Source organism: Mustela putorius, unplaced genomic scaffold (genome assembly GCF_011764305.1).
Source record: "Mustela putorius furo isolate JIRA1106 unplaced genomic scaffold, ASM1176430v1.1 tig00003853_pilon_pilon_pilon, whole genome shotgun sequence".
Lineage (NCBI taxonomy): Eukaryota > Metazoa > Chordata > Mammalia > Carnivora > Mustelidae > Mustela > Mustela putorius.
The window spans coordinates 33,841,931-33,863,432 of record NW_025422005.1 but is presented as its reverse complement, the minus strand read 5'-3'; the positions used below and the strand labels follow the sequence as shown (position 1 = coordinate 33,863,432).

The 21,502-nt window shown below is 43.9% G+C and overlaps 1 protein-coding gene across 14 annotated transcripts in view; it reads right to left on the bottom strand.

The window, feature by feature from the left end:
• Window positions 1–21,502, bottom strand: part of ST3GAL3 (ST3 beta-galactoside alpha-2,3-sialyltransferase 3) — a 192,841-nt gene that overhangs the window by 65,572 nt on the left and 105,767 nt on the right. For 11 of the 14 annotated variants that reach the window (XM_045064370.1, XM_045064372.1, XM_045064371.1 and 8 more), the window contains one exon: window positions 10,715–10,807. The exons of the other annotated variants lie outside the window; for them this stretch is intronic. In XM_045064370.1, coding sequence (XP_044920305.1) covers window positions 10,715–10,807 — 93 coding nt within the window. The remainder of the gene's footprint in view (window positions 1–10,714; window positions 10,808–21,502) is intronic. 14 annotated transcript variants of the gene reach the window in all.

Sequence of the window (21,502 nt, the reverse complement as noted above, 5' to 3'; positions counted from 1 at the left end):
GCACAAAGGGTTATGAGGGAACAGGTTGGCTTTCCTGAGAAGCAGGACTCTGTAGGCAGAACAGGCTGGCACATCGGCGTCCCTTCCTTTTCCACCGCCTGCTCCCCCATATGTACCCGGGTGTGGGAGTCAGTGACTGGATGGGCTCCGGGAGGAACAAGGCTTAGGAACAGACTAAAAACGTAGGTTTCACAGAGCACTTGGTTTAAAAACAAACAAACAAACAAACATAAAGATTTAATGGTTTAGACTGTGTCAAAACTACCACATCAAAACTGCATTAAGGGGGCACCTGGGTGGCTCAGTGGGTTAAAGGCTCTGCCTTCGGCTCGGGTCATGATCTTGGGGTCCTGGGATCGAGCTACATGCTCTGCGGGGAGCCGGCTTACTCCTCTCTCTCTCTGCCTGTCTCTCTGCTTACTTGTGATCTCTGGCAAATGAATAAATAAATAAATAAATAAAAATCATTAAAAAACAAACAAACAAAACTGCATTAAGACCTTCTGTGTCAATTGTTGATGCCACAGCAGCGCCCAGGCGGCTCACTCAGTTAAGTGTCTGCCTTCAGCTCAGGTCACAACTGTGGGGTCCTGGGATCAGGCCCCATGCCGGGTTCCCTGCTCAGTGAGGAGCCCACTTCTCCCACTCCCTTTGCCCCCTGCTTGTGTTCTTTCTCTTGTTCTCTAGCTCAAATAAATTTTTAAAAAAAGTTGATGCTATAAAAAATCAAAATCCTGATTTTTACTTAGTACATTTGGTCAAAGTTATCAAGAAATGCTAGCTACCCACAAGGAAAAAAAGAACACAAACCCAAGTTACAACACAAGCGATCACTACTAACACCAAAACAACATGAAACACCGACAACAAAAACTCTGACGGATTAATTCAAATATAAATAATAAAGGTATAAAAGGACTAGAAGAAAGCACAGAAGAAGACACCTTCACAAACCACAATGTATGGACGTAAATTCAAAAACTTCTTACTGAGGGCAATTTGCCAGTAACTTTCAAAGTTGCAAATGCCTGTAATTGTGATCCAGAAATATTTTTCTTTATTCTAGGTGACCTCACATGTGTAGGAAATGATGTACAGAAAAGGTTATTCAATGATGTAATAATATTTGTAATAAAGATTAGAAAATGCCTAAAAGTCCACCAACAGGGAATTACCTAATTAAACTATTGTACATCTATACAATGAAATGCCACATAAAACAGAGTAAGGTACTTCTGTTTCTAGCCATGATGGAATAACAGGGATGCGATTTAACCTCTTACCTTAAACAACTAGGAAACAAGTCAAACTATGTGAAAACAAACAAACAAACAAAATAACAGTTTTCAGACCAGTCCAGGGAGGAGGAACCCAAAGAGAGCCCAGTAGTCTTTCAGAGTTCAGAAAACAAGTCACAATTTAAAAGACCAAAGGGCGGGCGCCTGGGTGGCTCAGTGGGTTAAGCCACTGCCTTCGGCTCAGGTCATGATCTCAGAGTCCTGGGATCGAGTCCCACATCGGGCTCCCTGCTCAGCAGAGAGCCTGCTTCCCTCTCTCTCTCTTTGCCTGCCTCTCCATCTACTTGTGATTTCTCTCTGTCAAATAAATAAATAAATAAAATCTTTAAAAAAAATAAAATAAAATAAAAGACCAAAGGGCTAGAACTTGTAGAGAAGACCAATATAGAGGACAGAGTTGCACAGAAAGCTCTAGAGATCTGCGAAGGGGTCCCCTCAGATCTTTAGCCAAGCACTTCTCTGTATATATATATGAGAGGAAAATCTGAGGCTGAGAAAAGACCACCAGGAAGCAGGAGACCAAACAGTTCCTGATGCCCATACAGGGCCGGGAATTGTTAATATTTACACAAACCTGAGTGGAAATAAATCAGAGTGGAAATACTTCATAAAGCACAAGACACGGGGTCGAGTCCTCAGAATGGTACAACATTAGAAACGGGGATAAATTAGCTCCAGACAAATGACTGCTCACGACCTGCACTAACAGCGTTAAAAGCAAGCCTCAGAGGGCTAAAACTGATTCCAAGTAACTCAGCCACATGCCCAAGCAAAATCGAGCACTCTTTAAAAGAATACAACAAAAATCTCGCCCAGAAAAATGTAAACTTTGAAATGTGTGGAATCTAATAAAAAATTACCAGACAGGTAATTTGATGTGGGGCAAGAAATACAAAGAGCCAAAAAGGGCCATAACCAGGAGGGAAATTCTAGTAATAGACCATAACCGGGAGGGAAATCATCAACAGAAACCATTCCGGAAATGACAGTGATGATAATTAGCAGACAAGGATATGAAAACAGCTATTGTAAATATATGCCACATGTTTAAGAAAGTAGAAGAACACATGAACATAACAAGGAATGAAATGGAAGACATAAAAAGACCTAAATGGAGCTCGAGAGATTAAAAACTCAGTATCTAGAATAAAAATACACCAGATGGGATAAACAGCTGACTGGATACTATGAAAGAAAACTCAGTGGACGTGAAGACTTAGCAATGTCGACTACCCAAAATGAGGCACAGAGAGAAATAAGACTGGGGGGCGGTGAGGGAAGAGCATCAGTGGCCTGTGGGATTCCCTAGACTCCTGGGAAGAGAGGTGGGGTAGGAAAAATACTTCAAAAAAATATTTAAGGACAAGAAAAAGTCCTAATCTGATCTTTAAAAAACCAGTAACTATGAACCCATAGGTCCAAGGAGCTGAGAAAAAAAATCCCAAACTAAAGAAAACCATAATAGGGCACATCATAATCAAATTGCTGAAAATCAGTGACAAAGAGAAAAATAAATCTCAAAAAGCAGCCAGAGGAAGATAAAGACATTACATATGAGGTAAAACTAGATAAGAATGACAGAAACTTTCATTAGAAACTATGCAAGCTAAAAGAAAATGAAGTTATAATTTCAAAGTAATTGGTGGGTGTGAAACCCTCAACCTAAAATTATATTGTCAGTCCCCTGCCCCCCTCACCGGAAAAAAAAAAAAAAAAAGCAAAAACAAAAACAAAACCCTTAAATGTAAGGGATGCCTGGGTGGCTCAGTGGGTTAAACGTCTGCTTTTGGCACAGGTCATGATCCCAGGGTCCTGCTCAGCAGGGAGTCTGCTTCTCCCTCTGCCTGCCCACTCCCTCTTGTGCTCTCTCCCTCTCTCTCTGACAAATAAATAAAATCTTTGAAAAGAAAAAAATCTTAATGTAAAATAAAGACTTTATCAGCAAAACCAAAGCTGAAAGACTGCATTGCTATTAAATCTGACTCATAGGAATCATTATAAGAAGTTCTTCAGGCAGATAAAAAGGGAAACCCTATGGAAATATGTATCTATAGAAAGGAAGAAAGACCCACAGTAAAAAAAAAAAGTTTGTGGATAACTATAATAAAACTTCCCTCTCATTAAAATTTTTTTAAAAATTGGGGGCACCTGGCTTGCTCAGTGGGTAGAGCATGCAACTGAGCCTTGATCTCAGGGTTATGAGTTCAAGCCCCACCTTGGGTGTAGAGATCACTTAAAAATTGTGGTAACATACACGTAACATAAAGTTTACCATCTTAAAACTTTCTTTTTTTAAAAGATTTTATTTATTTATTTGACAGAGAGAAAGAAATCACAAGTATACAGAGAGGCAGGCGGGGTCAGGGAAGCAGGCTCCCCACTGGGCAAGAACCCGGTACAGGGCTTGATCCCAGGACCCTGGATCATGACCTGGGCCAAAGCAGAGGCTTAACACACTGGGCCACCCAGGCACCCCTTAAACCCTTTTTAAAAGATTTGTTTATTTGAGAGAGAGACCATGTAAGCACAGAGAGACAGAGTGAGAGGCAGAGACAGAATCTTCAAGCAGCCTCCCCTCTGAGCATGGAACCTGATGCAGGGCTCGAACCCAGGACCCTGAGATCATGACCCAAGCCAAAATCAAGAGTTAGGCGCTTAACTATCTAAGTCACCCAGGTGCCCACATCTTAAACATTTTTTTTAAAGTAAGCTCTGTGTCCAACATGGGGCTCAAACTCATGACCCCAAGATCAAGAGTTGCATGCAAGATGCCCCACATCTTAAACATTTTTAAGTATACAATTCAGTAGTATGAAAGTACATACATACACATTATGCAACCAGTCTCCAGAAGTCTTTTCGTCTTCCAAAATGGAAACTCTACATCCACTAAGCAACTTTCCATTTTCCCTCCCCCCAACCTCTGGTAACCATGAATCTGTTTCCTGTCTCTATGAATTTGACTACGCCATGTACTTCATTTAAGTGGAACCAAATATATTTTTCTTTCTATGACTGGCTTATTTCACTTAGCATAATGTCCTTAAGGCTCACACATGTAGCATCTTAAAATTTCCTTCCTTTTGGGGCACCTGGGTGGCTCAATCATTAGGCTCCTGCCTTTGGCTCAGGTCATGATCCCAGGGTTCTGGGATTGAGCCCCACATTGGGCTCCCTACTTAGTGGAAGCCTGCTTCTCCCGCTCACACTCTTCCCGCTTGTGTTCCCTCTCTCATTGTGTCTTTCTCTGTCAGGTAAATAAATAATATCTTTTAAAAAAAAAAATTTCCGGGGCGCCTGGGTGGCTCAGTAGGTTAAGCTGCTGCCTTCGGCTCATGGTCATGGTCTCAGGGTCCTGGGATCGAGCCCCGCATCGGGCTCTCTGCTCAGCAGGGAGCCTGCTTCCTCCTTTCTCTCTGCCTGCCTCTCTGCCTGCTTGTCATCTCTCTCTGTCAAATAAATAAATAAAATCTTAAAAAAAAATTTCCTTCCTTTTTAAGGCTGAATAATGTTCCATTGTGTAACTATATCATATTTTGTTTATCCTTCCATCTCTCTAGACAGACACCTGGATTGCTTTGGCTATTGTAAAGTAATGCTGCTCTGAACACGGGTGTACAAATACCAGCTTGACCCTGCTTTCATTTCTTTTGAGTGTATATCCAGAAATGGAATTGCTGGGTTACATAGTCACTCCATTTTCAATTTTTTAAAGAAATTATCACACTGTTTCCATAGTGGCTGCACTATTTTACATTCTGGCCAACAGTGTACAGGGGTTCCAATTTCCCTACATCTCTGTCAACACTTGTTTTTTTCCTCTCTTTCTCTCTTTGTTTTTTGATATCAACCATCACCAAAATGGAACACGTTTTATCCCATGACTCAGGTCTCAATCAACTTAAAAGTATTAAAATTATACAAAAAATATTCTCTGATCAGAACAAAAATAAGCCAGATATCTGCAACAAAAAGATATTTGCAACATCCTCAAATATTTGGAAATGAAGCAAAATGTCAAAAGAACCACGGGTCAAAGTAGAAATCACAAGTGAAGTTAGAAAATATCTTTAACTCAATGAAAATAATAATACAATATCAAAATTTGTGGGATGTTGCTGATAGTTTTTTAAAAAGACTTTATTCATTTGAGAGGAAACAGAGAGAGAAAGAGCACAAGCTGGGGGGAGGGGCAGAGGGAGAGGGACAAGCAGACTCCATGCTGAGCAGGGAGCCTGATGCAGGGTTCCATCCCAGGACCCTGAGATCATGACCTGAGCCAAAGGCAGATACTTAACCGACTGAGCCACCAGGCATCCCAGCTGATACAGCATATAGAGAAAAATTTGTAGCATGAAATCAAGGAATCAAATCAGTGGTCTAATCTTCTATCTCAAGAAACAAGGAATAAATTAAACCCCAATAATTGTAAGGTACGAAATAATAAAGAGTAGAAAACAGTGATTATAGTGAGAAAAATACCAAAAGAGAAAAATCAATGAGCCCAAAAGCTAGTTCTGTGAGAAGATCAATCGAAATGATAAACCTCTAACCACAAAGACTAGGAAAAAAAGAGAAATTATGTATTTCATGTCAGTATATTTAACAACTGAGATGAAATCTACAAATTCCCTGTCGGGCATTAACTACACCAAAGAAGAAATAGGAAACCTGAATAGAAATATGAAAGTTCTATATCTATTAAAGAAATGAAATTCTTTTTTCTTTTTAGAAATATAATTCTTAGTTTTAAAAAAACCTGCCCACAAAGGGATTTTCCTTTTTTTTTTTTTTTAAGATTTATTTATTTATTCGAGAGAGAAAGGGGAGGAGGGGCAGAAGGTGAGGGAGAAAATCTCAAGCAGACTTCCCAATCAGTGCAGAGCCCCGCATGGGGCTCACTCTCACAACCCATGACATCGTGCCCTGAGTGGAAACCAAAAGTCAGATGCTCAATCAATTGAGCCACCCACACGTCCCAAAGGGACTTTCTTAATAAGAAACCTAGGTCTCCCTAGGTATCTTTGCTCATAAATCCTATCAATCATTTAAAGAAAATTATTATCAGTTCTACACAAAACTTACAGGAAACTGCAGATGAAGGAATATTTTTCTCACCTGTCCTATGATGTCAGCATTACCCTGATGCCAAAACTAAAGACATTACAAGAAAACTACAGAGCAATATTTCACATGACTGTTTATGTGAACAAAAATCCTTAATAAAACATTAGTAAATTGAACCCAGCCATATATAAAAAGAACAATACATTAGAGCCAAATGAAGTTTATTCTAGTAATTCGAGGCTGGTTTAACATTTGAGAATCAATCAATAAAGAACAAATCATTGTGATTCATCATATTAATAGATTAAAGAAAAAAAAAAAGCCGTATGGTCATGTCAAAAGATCCAGAAAAAGAAGCATGTGACAAAATTCAACACTATTCATTATAAACATTCTCAACAAACCAGCAGTAAAGACAACTTCCTCGATCTGAAAGGTGATCTATGAAAAACCTGCAGCTAACATCGTAATGGTGAAAGACTAAAGGTTTTCCCCCTGGACTGGAAACAAGGCAAGTATATTCACTCTTACCTCATCTGTTCAACACTGTACTGAAGATTCTAGCCAGTGCAATGAGCCAGAAAAAGGAAGAAAAGGCATCCAGATTGAAAAGGAAGAAATAAAGCTGTCTTTATTAACAGAAGACCTGGTTGTTTATATTAATTTATATTGGTGTGATATCGGTGTAAGGACAGACATAAACATCGGTGGAATGGAACACGGATTCCAGAAAGAGACCCACATATACATGCCTAGTTGACTTTCAACAAATATGCCAACATAACTGAATGAAGACAGACTAGTCTTCAACAAATGGTTCTGGAACAACTGAGCGTACATATGCGAAACTATATATAAAAATTCATTTGATACAGGTCACGTACTTAAATGTAAGGGCTAAACCTATAAAAATCTAGAAGAAAACATAGGAAAAGATCTTTTGACTTTGGACTAGGGTTAGATTTCTTAGGTAAGATATCAAAAACAAAATCCATAAAAGAAAAAACTGAGGGGTGCCTAGGAGGCTCAGTGGTTAAGCATCTGCCTTTGGCTCAGGTCATGGGATCCAGCCCCACACTGGACTCCTTGCCCAGATGGAAGCTTGCTTCTCTCTCTTCCACTCCCGTTTGTGTTCCCCCTCTCACTGTCTCTCTCTCTCTCTGTCAAATAAATAAATAAATCTTAAAAAAAAAAAAGACAAAAATTAATAAACTGGACTTCATCATGATTAAAAATTTCTGCTCTGTAAAAGACATTATTAAGAGAATAAAAAGACAAGCCATAGACTGGAAGATAATATTTGCAAATCACCTGACAGAGGTCTTCTATCCACAATATGTAAAGTTGTCTTACAATTCAATAGGAAGACAACCAGTTTAAAAAAAGACATTTAGACAAATTCTCAAAGATAAAAGAATGCCAAACATCAGAAAGGATGAATACCCAACTTTTGTTTCAACATGGATGGGACTGGAAGAGATTATGCTGAGAGAAATAAGTCAAGCAGAGAGAGTCAATTATCACATGGTTTTACCCACCTGTGGAGCATAAGGATTAACATGGAGGGCACTGGGAGAAGGACCGAAGTGAGTGGGGGAAATCCAGAGGGGGAGACAAACCAAGAGAGACTATGGAGTCTGAGAAACAAACTGAGGGTTTTGGAGGGGAGGGGAGTGGGGGGTTGGGTAAGCCTGGTGGTGGATATTAAGGAGGGCATGTATTGCATGGAGCACCGGGTGTGGTGCATAAACAATGAATTTTGGAACACTGAAATAAAATAAAATCTATTAAAAAAAAAAAAAAAAAGAATGCCAGGGCGCCTGGGTGGCTCAGTGGGTTAAGCCCCTGCCTTCAGCTCAGGTCATGATCCCAGGGTCCTGGGATCAAGCCCCACATCGGGCTCTCTGCTCAGTGGAGAGCCTGCTTCCCTCCTCTCTCTGCCTGCCTCTCTGCCTACTTGTGATCGCTTTCTCTCTGTCACATAAATACATCAAAAAATCTTAAAAAAAAAAAAAAAAGAATGCCAAATAAGCACATGAAAATGAAACTGAATATCCTTAGTCATTCGTAGAATGCAAATTAAAACCACAGTCAGGTATCACTATAAATTAGAATAGCTACAACTCAAAACACTGATGGCAGAGATGTGGAGCAACCGGAACTCTTCAACATTGATGGCAGGAAAGCAAAACACAGTCAATTTGGAAAACAGTTTGGCAATCTCCTGTAGAGTTAAACATACACCCTATTACAAATGGCTTTCATTATAATCACTCCAAACTAGAACTTACCCCAATGTCTTTTGCCTAGTGAACAGATGAACACACTATGTTACATCCATACAACAGAATGCCATTCAGCAGTAAAAAGGAACAAATGATACACACAACACACATGTGAATCTCAAATACATTATACTAAATGAAAAAGGCACCATCAAAAGGCTTCCCACTATGTGATTCCATTAATATACATTCTGGAGACACTCCAGGAACAGAAAACTGATCAGTGGTTGTAAGGGTCTGGGGGTCAGGGGAATGGTTAACTACAAAGCAGTCAAGGGAAATTTCAGGGGCTGATGTTGGAAATGTTCTGGTGGACTGTTGTAGTGGTTGCTCAAACGTATGCATTTATCAAAACTCCTATAACTATATCAAAATGTCAATTTTAATGCATGTAAATTAAACTTCAATAAATCTTACTTTTAAAAAAATTATGATATAGCCATACAATCGTATGCTATGCAATCATACAAATAAGATTACCATATATGCTGGTAAGAGGATAATCTCTAACATATATTATTAGGAGCAAAAAGCAAGATACAAAACAATAAACATGATGCTCTATTTACGGTACCCCTGGCTGTCTCTGGGGCAGGGATCTGGAGCAGGAGTATATACCCTTTTGCACATTTTCAGTTATTATTTCTTTAACCAGATGCTTGTATTACTTTCAATTAGAAAAAGTTAAAAAAAAAAAAAAAAGACAAACCACACCTATATCCAGGTCAAGAAAAACTCACGGGTGTCTGGCCCAGCAGACTGAGTCAAGTAAGCCTACAAATGTTTGTAGCACCAGACACTTTAGAGGTGCTCAATACATAGATGGGGGGAAAATATTGTTTGGAATAAAGTCAGAAGGTACACCCTGGACAGAGAGATTTCCATCGGGACACCAGATACTCAGCCAGCAGAGCTCCTGTTTTAGACAAGGAGCCAAGCTTGGGTTGCTCACATTAGAGAAAGAAAAGGAGTGGGGCGCATGGGTGGCTCAGTCCGTTAAGAGTCTGTCTTTGGCTCAGATCATGATCTCAAGGTCCTGGGATGGAGCCCTGCATCGGGCTCTCTGCTCAAAGGGAGTCTGCTTATGCTTCTCCCTCTGTCCCTCCCCCCAACTCACGCATGTGCATGCTCTCTCTCAAATAAATAAATAAAATCTTAAAAAAAAAAAAGCATAAAAACTGAATATTCTGGATTTACTTTCAGGCAAGCTGTTTCTCAGCATTCCTCTCCAGGCACGTTGTGTGCCCTAACCTCAGCCTGCTCAGTGATGGGATGCAAACCATTCCTACAGTGAACAGATCATACCCCAAGAGGCCACTGCCACCTCCAGAGCTCCTCCCTGTGGCACAAGTGCCACAACCCGACTCCCAGAGGGTCCTGGGCAGCTTTTCCTCTAGCCACTCTAAGTCAGACACTCCAAGAACTTTCCAAAGGAACAAAATGACCCCGATAGTCTCGGCACCCCGGGCTGCAAAGTCCATCCTGGCATGTCAGTACCGTCTCTATACCATGGCTTCGCGGAAAGAAAACCCAAGAGGAAAAAGCAGATATGTAAGTAAGGCCCTTCAGCAGTAGTGAAAGGGACGCCCAGGGTTTGGCATGGTTTCCTTCAGCAAGCATGGTATCAGGAAATCAGGAACGCCAGAATGCAAAATGGACAAAGAGAGAAGGTGCTAGAACAGCCAGCCTCTGAAACTCCTCTTTGTTCCCTGCTTTACTTAGATACGTTTCCCTGAAGCCACGTAGTTTTGATATGTGGCTCGAAGCCTCTGTGCTGGGTAGCCTTGTCTGGCTGCCCCTAGCTACCTGGCTTTCAAGGAGCAGCCACGAAGGTTCAACCCACTCCCTCCCCTCCACAGAGACAGGCTATGCTGGCAGGTGGAAGCTCCCAGAGGCAGGATGTGGGTAAGGTACAGCAAGGGCAGAGAGTAGGACTGGCATAGGAACCACCGAAACAAGCCCTTTCCAGGCACCCACAGACTCTAGGACATAGAGGTGAGTTACAACAGAATCTCACATTCTCCGAGCACATCCTGGGCCGCGGGAAGAAAGGGAAGCACTTACCGGGGAAAGATGGCAGTCATCAGGGCTGAAGCATAGCCAGGCTTGCAAGCTCCCTCTGAAAAGTTTGCGTACTTGGTAGCTAACTCAGCAGGCCTATGGGAAGAGAAGGAAAGTCACAGTTTGCCAGGCACTGAGCAATCAGTGGGGTATTAGTTCTTGAAGAGCTGTGGGTTTTTTAAAACGTTGAATAAAGCTTCATTCTCAGCAATCAGGCTTTCAGCCTCTTTTCTACACCAACACTTCTGGGGGATGGGGTGGGGGGTAGAAATCCTAAACCCAAAGGCCTAAAGGAATAAATTAGCAACGCCCCTCTTACAGAATTTGGTAAAAGGAACTCATTGGTTTTGCACAGATTCTTTGCAGCAAGCTTAATCCCAAGGAAAGCAGGAATTCCATCCAGGCTTCCAGGCCGGGCAAGTGGAGTCCCAAGACCTAGGGGAAGAGCAGCCGGGGCTTTGACAGTCACAGGCACCGACCTCTTAGGCTTCATTGTGGGGCCTGATACACCAGCCACGCCTGCCTCTATTCTCTCCACACAGACGTACTAGGACCCAGCCAGTGGGAACCCACTCTCAGTGTCCTACAGCCAAGAATATTTTGGGGCTACAGCTGTCGAGATCAGATGTTTAGTTATAGATGCTCTCCTGCTCTCCCATTCTCTGTGCCTGGAATGTTCTTCCTTGCCCCTTTCCACCTAGCTACGCCTACTGGTCCTTCACAACTAAGTTCAGGTCTCCACTCCACTGGGAGAAATCCCCTGACCCCCAGGTTGGGCTAAATGCCTCCCCTGTGCCCTACAGTCTGTCCCCCTGCCACCCACATTATATGCCGTATTGTACTAGAATTGCTGGGAGTGCGCCTCCCTCATTAAGCTGTGAATTCCCAAAGCTGGAGTCTGATTTAACCCTGCATCTCCAGCGACGGGCCCACAGAAGAGGTCTGTAATTTTTTTTTTTTTAAGATTTTATTTATTTATTTATTTATTTATTTATTAGAGAGAGAGAGAGAGAGAGAGAGAGAGTGTGTGTGGGAGAACACAAGCAGGCAGAGCAGCAGGCAGAGGCAGAGAGAGAAGCAGGCTCCCCACTGAGCAAGGAGCCCGATGCGGGACTCAATCCCAGGACCCTGGGATCATGACCCGAGCCGAAGGCAGCAGCTTAACCAACTGAGCCACCCAGGCGTCTCAGATGTCTGTAATTTTCTGACAGAGCAACATGACTCTGCTACAGTCTCACGAACTTGTACCAGAAATAAGACAATCTCAGGAGCCCACAACCCAGAGTGTTTGCTGAATATCTGCGGGATATTTTTTTCAGAGGACTTGTGTGTCCCAGCTCTGATTTTGTGGCAGCAACTACAGTCAAATCCCTTTATATCTTTGGGCTTTGATGTCCTTATGTGCTCTCCGTGGGGCTGGAGTCCCTGCTCTGCCACCAAAAATTCTTGCCAGTGCAGTCCTGAGGAAACCACAGTGGAAGAACAGGACACATTCAGTGGCTGCAAGGCTGGAGGCCCTGCGTGCTGAGGCACCTGAGGGAGCCCTGGCAGGCTGCCAGTTCCCAGGCCCAAACCCCTTCCCCCCCGCCTCCACCCTTGGGCCCGCTGCCAACACACTGATGCCCAGCTGCTCCACCGAGCTGGGGCCCCATGGTAGGTCTCCCCTCGGGGCTGCCTTCTGCAGGAACTGGGTGGGGCAGGTCTGGGGGGAAGAGAGCTGGCGCCTGGACTGAAGAGCCGGGAACGATGATGCCACCGCTAGCGTGTGTCATGTGTGATTCACTCGTGTGCCCCTATGGGCCTAGCCCAGGGCCTGGCACAGAGTAACTGCTCACTGAATTTAGATAAACTCAGCTGTATCCATGTGCAATTTCTTCCAGAAGTCTACATATATATATATATATATATATATATATATATATATAGCCTTTCCTACCAATGAAATGTGAAGCCAGAAATGCAGATGCAAATGCCCAGCGCTAAGCCAGCGCTGAGACTTTATTTGGTAGGCAAAGGAGAGTCAAAGGTTTAACAAGAGAATTTACGTAACTATTTTCTTATGTGAGCAACTGTATTTCCGAAATGAAATCTACACTCCAGCACAATCGATGACCTTGCAGGAAGCTCTCAGACAAGGCACAGGGACTGAAAGATTTTTTTTTTTTCAGGTCTTCAACAGTCATGTGAGTAGGTCCTCTCAGTTATTAATTTACACAGGAGCTCAGAAAGACAGAGACTTATCCAAGATCCTACGGCTAGGGAAGTAGCAGACAGCAGGGCACGAGCTCCCAGCATGGCGCCACCACAGCGCGGACCATGGTAAGCGCCATCACACGGGGAAGAGCCGAGTCCGCGGGCAGCACGGAAGTGGTCAGCGCTGGTAGAGAGGGGTAGAGAAGAGAGTCAAGAAGACCTCACACCGCTATTTGAAAGTGTGTAGACAAGCAGCGAGGTGTCATGAGTTCCTCCTACCCGTGCCTCCCAACCCCCTGCCATCTGTATGCCTGCCTTCTAACCGTTCCTGTGTTCTTTCTCAGTTCCAGAAGGTCTCACACTGAAGACTTATCCAAGATCCTACAGCTAGGGAAGTGGCAGACAGCAGGGCATGAGCTCCCAGCATGGCGCCACCACAGCGCGGACCATGGTAAGCGCCATCACAGGACTGCAGTTGCCCCTCAAACACATTGCCCCACAGAAATGTATACACGACAAGAGAAAGCCTTTGGCCACGTATCTCCTCTGTCTGGTTTACACTGTCAACCTCTGGCGAGATGCTTCAGGAATAAGGGCCATGGGCGGTCCCAGGTCTGCAGACTCAGGTCATCTATCGTGGAGAAGAGGGAGGGACACTGGCCAGCTGGAGCAAAGGGAAGCCAGAACCCAGCCGGGAAGGCTCTTCCCATGAGAGTGCAAGGTAGCCCAACGATGAGGATGAGCAGTTCTAAATCAACCCCCATTTAAAAGACGACAGTAACTTTTAGAACATATAGCCCCGAGGACAGTGGGCCAGGTCAAGTTATTACCAAATTAAAATGCCTTAGCAGTGGCCTCCTGACTACCCCAGGGAGAGAAGAATAGGGGGAGTGTTGGGGATTCTGAGTCATACAGCAGGCTGGGACCTCTGGGGCAGTTAGCGGTCAAAACCACCAAGATTAACAGTCGCCAACTCCCTCCGGCCAGAATAGTTAGTTTCTCTAAGGCACTCACACTCCAAATGCCAGGAGGCCCCCACAGATGTCTGATCAGATCATTCAGCCCTTGTTCTTCTCATACTCTGCAGCTGGCCTTTCATTTTGGGAGATTTAGCATTTCAACCAGTAAGAGCACCCATTGTCCTGCAAACGTGACTACCAAGCCCCTGGGGTGAAGAGTGCGAACCACTGCACTCAAGAGGAAAGCCAGGCGGACAGACTGGAACCCAAGAAAAGGAACCACACTTCCACTCCCCTGCCTCACCCAGCAGCACTGAGTTTAAGGATCAGGCCGCGCAGAGGTTCTAAGTGGGAAGAGCACAGGATCTGGAACGAGACACTTTCCCAGAGGTCACCAGCAAGTTGTGTGACCTTGGGCAAGTGATGGAAAATCTGATTCTCATCCTGCTCATCTGCAAATTGGAACCACTCAGTTCCCAAGGATCTTGGGAGGATGTGGTGAGAAAGCACCCCCGGAGGGGCTGGCCATCCCCTAGAGCACCACACACGGTTATGTGAAACGCGAGGTGGCAGAGGCAGGCATCCAGAATGCCTCGCTCCGGTTTGGATTCTGTGATAGGGGCGCGTCCCTGAAGGATGCCCAGTAGGAGAGTGCATTTAGGGATCAATGCTGGGGAGGTAAGGAAAGACTGGAAGGGGCAGTCCACGAGACAGAACGCTAATCTGGAGAGAGTCAGTGCTCTCTCCGTTGCCAAAGGCCAGGAGCATTTCAAGGAGGACACAGGAACCACCTGCATGGAACACAGTGGAAGGCCTGGCAAGGTGTGGCCACTTGCTGGACAGCTGGCTTTGACAACACAGAGGTTACTCCTGACCTTGAAAGAGCTGGTTCCCTGGAGAGTGGGGGTGGAAGGCTGATTTCACTGGGTTTAAGGGAAAAGAGAACGAGTGGAGTCGCGGAACAGAGACTACTGTTTTTGCTCTAAGGGGAAACAGAGAAATGCGGCAACAGATGACGGGAGGAAGCCGGGAAAGATGTTTTTTGAGGTTAAGAGACAGTTTAGCACGTTTGTCATTTGGCTGGAATAAGAGGGCAACTCCTGATGTGTCAAGAGACAGGACAGCTATAGGACAACTGTCCTTGAGGAGGTAGGGAGTGGGGAGGAGGGGGACAGACCTAATACAAAAGAAGAAGGGCTGGCCTTCCTCTGCTTGCCCCTCCCGACCCTGGCCAGCGACTGCCTCGTCACCTTTGCACCCATTTCCCTCCCCAGCAGAACCAACCCACCTGCCTACAGACCTCATTTCACCCAGCCTACTTTCACCCTAGCTGGCTCACTTGTTGCCATGCTCTTTCCTGCCCCCTCCCCTCCATCCCTCTCATTTACTCGTTCACGCATTCGCTCAACAAACATTTGCAGGCGAGTCACTCTGCTCGGACTTGTGTCCTGGCTCCACCCTTCCTAGCTGCATGACTTTGGCCACACTACGGATTTGCTCTGTGCCTTCACGGCCACATCTTTAAAAACTGGGATGGTACTCACACAACCGTCCTGAGGGTTAGGCTAAGAATAAAATGCTTTTAAGTAACTGGAATTAAAATATAAACTTAAAAAAAAAAAAGACATAACCAAAAAATACAAAAACAGCAAAAACAGAAACAACAAAAAATAAACTGTATCCAGGTCTTTGTGTGGCTTAATAGTTCATTTGTTTTTGCCACTGAATATTATTTAATTGTATGGATACACTTTGTGTATCCATTCACCTCGACAGGTATCTTGGCTCCTTCCAGTTTTTGATGATTTTGAATAAAATTGCTAACATTACTTATTTTAAAAAAGAGAGAGAATAAAGTGCTTAGTATAACGGCTGGCACTTAGTTTTCTCTCAATACACGCTCACTGTAACAGCCTTGTTGTGGGACACTGCAGGACACTGGCCTGGGACTAGGGACACAATAATGGCTGGGACCTGGTTCTGGCCCATCACCAGTTACACCGAAGAGTAAATGTCCCTTTAAATGAGACTTCTCTCCTAGACCATGAAAACTCAGCCTGGTGCAGAGCACCTGGGCACCATGCACGGCACAGAGTACGGAAACACCCAACAAAATGTTTGTTGGTGTGAACTCAACTGGTTACCTTGACTAGTTGGAAGGTTAATTAGCAGAAAGTGTGGGGGAGATGTGGTGATGGATGTGAGAAATGGAGATGGGACTGTGAGGATTCTTCCTGGGCCTCTCAAGTCCAGTGACAGGCATCTTGTGAGCAATGAACTAATTTCCAAAACCTTCTCTGAGAGGACAGAAATCAGATCAGTCCCCTGCTATGTCTCCTCCTTCATTCGGCCCCCAGCTCACTGCCATAGAGTTCAGGAACTGGTCCTGACCATGGAACCAGACAGTGTAGGTAACACCTGACACACTGCCTGACTAGCAGCAGTGAATAAACAGTAGTGTCCTTTCCAGCCAGTAGAGCAATTTAATCAGAGCTAGCCAATATTACCATCAGATAAGAACCCTCAGAGCAGGGGTGCCTGGGTGGCTCAGTTGGTTAGGCAACTGCCTTCAGCTCAGGTCATGATCCTAGAGTCCTGGGATTGAGTCCTGCATCAGACTCCCAGCTCCATGGGAAATCTGCTTCTCCCTCTGACCTTCTCCCCTCTCATGCTCTCTCTCACATAAATAAATAAAATCTTTAAAAAAAGAAAAAAAAGAACCCTCAGCCCTGAGCTAGCCCCACCACCGCTTCTTCAATGCTATCCTCCCTCACCGTCCTGATGAAGATGCATTTCTTAAGTCAAGCAGAGATAGTCAATTATATGGTTTCACTTACTTGTGGAGCATAAGGAATAACACAGAGGACATGGGGAGATGGAGAGAAGTGAGTTGGGGGAAATCGGAGGGGGAGATGAACCATGAAAGACTGGACTCTGAAAAACAAACTGAGGGTTTTGTGGGGGGTGGGGTGAGGGGTTAGGTGAGCCCACTGGTGGGTATTGAGGAGGACACATATTGCACGGAGCACTGGGGGTGGTGCATAAACAATGAATCTTGGAACACAGGGAAAAAAAAAAAAAAGATGTATTTCCCCAGCTACCAGAGACCCGTGTCCAGAACATGACTTGGGAAGTGGCCGCAGCAGCTTAGGTTAGCTTTAGCAGCCCTATTCTGTCATTACACATTTTCATTTTTCTTTCTGAAGTCAGACTAGTGAAAGAAAGGCTATTTAACACTGCTGTAGGTCCTTTCAGCTCCAAGATGCAACTTCCCTCCTTAAGGATAACTTCTATCTCTTCCGACCGCCTTTTCCAACTAGCTGCATTATTACAGGTCTGCTGGCTCCTCCTGCATTATCATCAGTGTCTTCATTCACCCACATCTGGGGGTGGCCAGTCCACTGTGCCCTGGGCATTACTGACCCTTTGCTCTCGTGAACGCCAATGGAGGCTAGGGCTCCCATAGTTTGGGCCCCATTTACGGTGATCTATAATAAACTTGGCAGCACTGTCCTCTGTCTCTCTCGTTGCTTTAAGGCAGAGGGATGGCTTCATCTGAGCCATCTGGAATTGGTGGTATTTCTTAGCTCTAGAGGACCTGCCTTTCAGCCCTTGCTACTTTGCACTGTAATCCCTTTTCAATGAACCAGGCCACTCTGCTGTTTGATCAGTGATTTTGGAGCTGACATTATTGCAGTTTACTTTTGTCTCCACGACCTCGGTCATTTCTTTCCTTTTGGCTGGGAGGGTGCTCTCCTGTAAGCTCTTGCAAGTGCCTTAGCCTGAGCTGTAGAGGAAATGCTCACAGAGACTCCCCATCAGGGATCTGTGGCAACTGCTCCAATTCAATTTTGTTTCTACATTTCTTAAAAAAACAAAACAAAACAAAACAAAATAACCACATCCTCTTTCAGGGTGGTAGTGGAAAGAACATGGAAACTAACATTTACTGAGCATTAACCATACACTAATAGTTGACCTGATTATTCATTTAGCTTTACCATAGTCTTCTAAGGCTGTACAGCCCTGAAATCCAGGCATCTGGGTGTAGAGCCCAAGAGAAGACATATTTGGAAGATGTACTATTCTATTTTTAACACTATAAAATTTCAAATGATAAATTCTGATAGGGCTTGCATTGAATTTGAATTTGTAGATTGCTTTGAGTGGTATGTAATTCATTCTTCCAATCCAAGAGCAGCGTATATCTTTCCATTTATTTCTGCCTTCTTCAATTTCTTTCATCAAAGTCTCATAGTCTTCAGTGGTACAGGTCTTTCACCTCTTTGGCTGAATTTATTTCTAAGTCTTTTATTCTTTTTGAGGTAAATGGATTTTTAAGGAATTTCTCTTACCGACAGTTACTGCTGTATTAAAGTGCAACTGATCTTTGTGTATTGATTTTGTATCCTGCAACTTTACTGAATCCATTTGTCAGTTCACATGGTTTTTTGGTGGAGTCTTTAGAATCTTCTCTATATAATATCACATCATCTGCAAATATAGGCACTTTCACTTCTTCCTTTCTGCTCTGGATGCCTTTCTTCTTCTTCCCTAACAGTCTGGGCTAGGACTTCTAACACTATGATGAATAAAGGTGGTGAGAGTGAACCTCCCTATCTTGTTCCTGATCTTAGAGGAAAAGCTTTCAGCTTTTTACTGTTGACGATGTTCACTGTGGGTTTGTCATATATGATCTTTATTATGTTGAGGTAAATTCCCTCTATTCCCATGTGTTGAGAGTTTTTATTATAAATGGATATGGAGATCTGTCAAATGCTGGGGCACCTGAGTGCCTCAGTCAGTTCAGCATCTGGCTCTTGATTTCAGGTCGAGCGCGGGGTCATGAGATCCAGCCCCACATCAGGTTCCACGCTCCACAGGGAGTCTGCTTGAGATTCTTCCTCCCTTGCCCTCTGCCCCTTCCACCATGCATGCTTTCTCTCTAAAATAAATAAATCTTAAAACAACAACAACAAAAGCCGGTTCCAGAGAGCCGAGGTACTGAGGATAGTAATAGTATTATTCGTTTTTTCTTGTGGCAGGAGGTGTGACTTAGCCAGGAATGATGCACTGGACAATAAAATACATGAAGAGATGCCTGAACCTGAACAGAAAAGAGATGGCATCTGGATACTGTGAAGAACGTTCATGTGACCTGAAAGGGCAATAAACAAATACATAAGCATCTCTTCTTTCCTTATCGTTCTAAATCCTCATCAGTAAATCACTGTATCGCATGGGGAGCTATCAACACGTTTATATACCAGAGGTGTTACAAAGATATTTAGCCAGGGGCCACCTGGGTGGCTCAGCTGTTAAGCATCTGCCTTCAGCTCAGGTCATGGTCCCAGGGTGCTGCAAGCCCCACATGAGACTCCCTGCTCAGTGGGGATCCTGCTTCTCCCACTCCCACTTCCCCTGCTTGTGCTCATTCATGCTCTCTGTCAAATAAATAAGTAAAATCTTAAAAAAATATTTTTAGCTGGGGCTCTGCATACCCTTGGTGCAGCCCTACTTTAAGGTAAGTATTATTCTCGTTTTTGACGAGACAACTGAGTCTAAAATCCATCTTCTGCTCTTCCCAAAGCTCTTGCTTTCTTTGATATAAAGAACAATGGGCAGAAAGATAAGAAGACTTGAGTTGAAGTAACTAGCTCTTCTACTTACTAGTTGTGTAACCTCGGGTAAGAGGTAATTGGTTTCCTCAACTCTTACAACAGCTGTAATAACACTTATTTTCTAGAATGGATAGAAAGATCAAATGATTTCCTGCAACAATGTAGGTCAGAGCATTCTTTGCAAAGTTACAGAAATGTCAGTGGCTGCTTCTGTTCTAATGCTTGATTTCTGCTTTTACTACTTCTAGATCATCTGAATTACCATTTCACTAATCTACTGAGGAAAAAACTGTTCCCTTTCATTTTTCTTACTTGGCTTATTTTCTCCAACTCACTTGGCTGTCTCCAAACCCCTGCCAATAGGTATGTGTGTGTAGTTAGATTTATACCTAAGTCTTTCTTTGCATGTGTGTGCTATGTAAATGATGCTGTGTTTTTATGGATTGACTAATCAGTTTTTTTTTACATGGGAGCTATTGGGTTTGTTTTCCCAGATGCAGCAATTCTTTGAAGGCCTGAGTTTTTACTTGCAAAGCAGGGATAATAATGGTACCTACCTTAGAGGTGAGGACTGAAAGAGAGAATGTATATAATATATAAGGCTGGTGCTTAGTGGGCATGCAATATACTATTAGTAATTAGTATAGATGTCATCAGTTTCTGCTAATCCAAAGCTTACATTGGAATAATTAAAGCATGTGACTTTGCTATCCTCCAGAGGGTCACAGTCTAGTTTTATGACCTAGTAGGAAACAGCTATGCACCACAGGTGTCATAACTACATCAAAGATAGGCATGTAGGTCTGGGCATCTCTGATGGACATCTTCAGCCTCTTCCCAAAGCAGAGCAGGCCTTCCTGGCACCCCTAAGCATTTGTGCCACTGGTCCCCTGCCTGGCACTTCTTCCTTTCTCCCACTATCAGGCTCCTGGGGCTGCCACCACAAATTACCCCAAAGGCACAGGGCAGGGAAGCTTAAAACAGTAACTTATCCTCTCACAGTTCCAGAGGCCAGAAGTTCAAACTCAAGGTGGTTTCCTCAGGCAGTTCCTTCTAGATGCTCTGAGGGAGGATCTGCTCTGGGCTCCTCTGCAGCAGCTGACAACCCTTGGTGTTCCTGGGCTTGTGGATGCATCACTCCGCTCTCTGCCTCCACTGTCGCAGTGCTTCTTCAATGATACTGTGTTGTTTTTTTTTTTTAAAGATTTTATTATTTATTTGACAGACAGAGATCACAAGTAGGCAGAGAGGCAGGCAGAGAAAGAGAGAGAGGAGGAAGCAGGCTCCCTACTGAGCAGAGAGCCCAATGCGGGACTCGATCCCAGGACCCTGAGATCATGACCTGAGCTGAAGGCAGCGGCTTAACCCACTGAGCCACCCAGGCGCCCCTGATACTGTGTTTTTTTTTTTTTTTTTTTTAAAGATTTTATTTATTTATTTGACAGAGAGAAATCACAAGTAGGCAGAGAGGCAGGCAGAGAGAGAGAGAGGAGGAAGCAGGCTCTCCGCTGAGCAGAGAGCCCGATGCGGGACTCGATCCCAGGACCCTGAGATCATGACCTGAGCCGAAGGCAGCGGCTTAACCCACTGAGCCACCCAGGCGCCCCTGATACTGTGTTTTTAATGTCAAATTCCAATTGCTTATTGCTGGTATACTGGAAAAGATTGACTTGTGTGTATTATCAATCTCCTATCCTATGGCCTTGCTATACTTGCTAATGCGCTTCGGGAGTGTTTTGACAAGTCTCTGGGTTTCTCTACAGAGACAATCATGTCATCTGTGAAAAGAGACAGTTTTATGTCATCATTCCCCATCTCTATGCCTTTTAGTTTCTTTTCTTTTCTTTCTTTTTACTTGAATTAGCTGGCGGTTACTGTATTATACTGGAAAGGAGTGGTGAAAGGGGACATTCCTGCCTTTGCCCAGTCTTGGGGGAATACATCTAGTTTTCTCATCATTCAGCATGTTAACTGCCTGGTTTTTTGTAGGTGTTCTTTATCATACTCTACTACTGGTT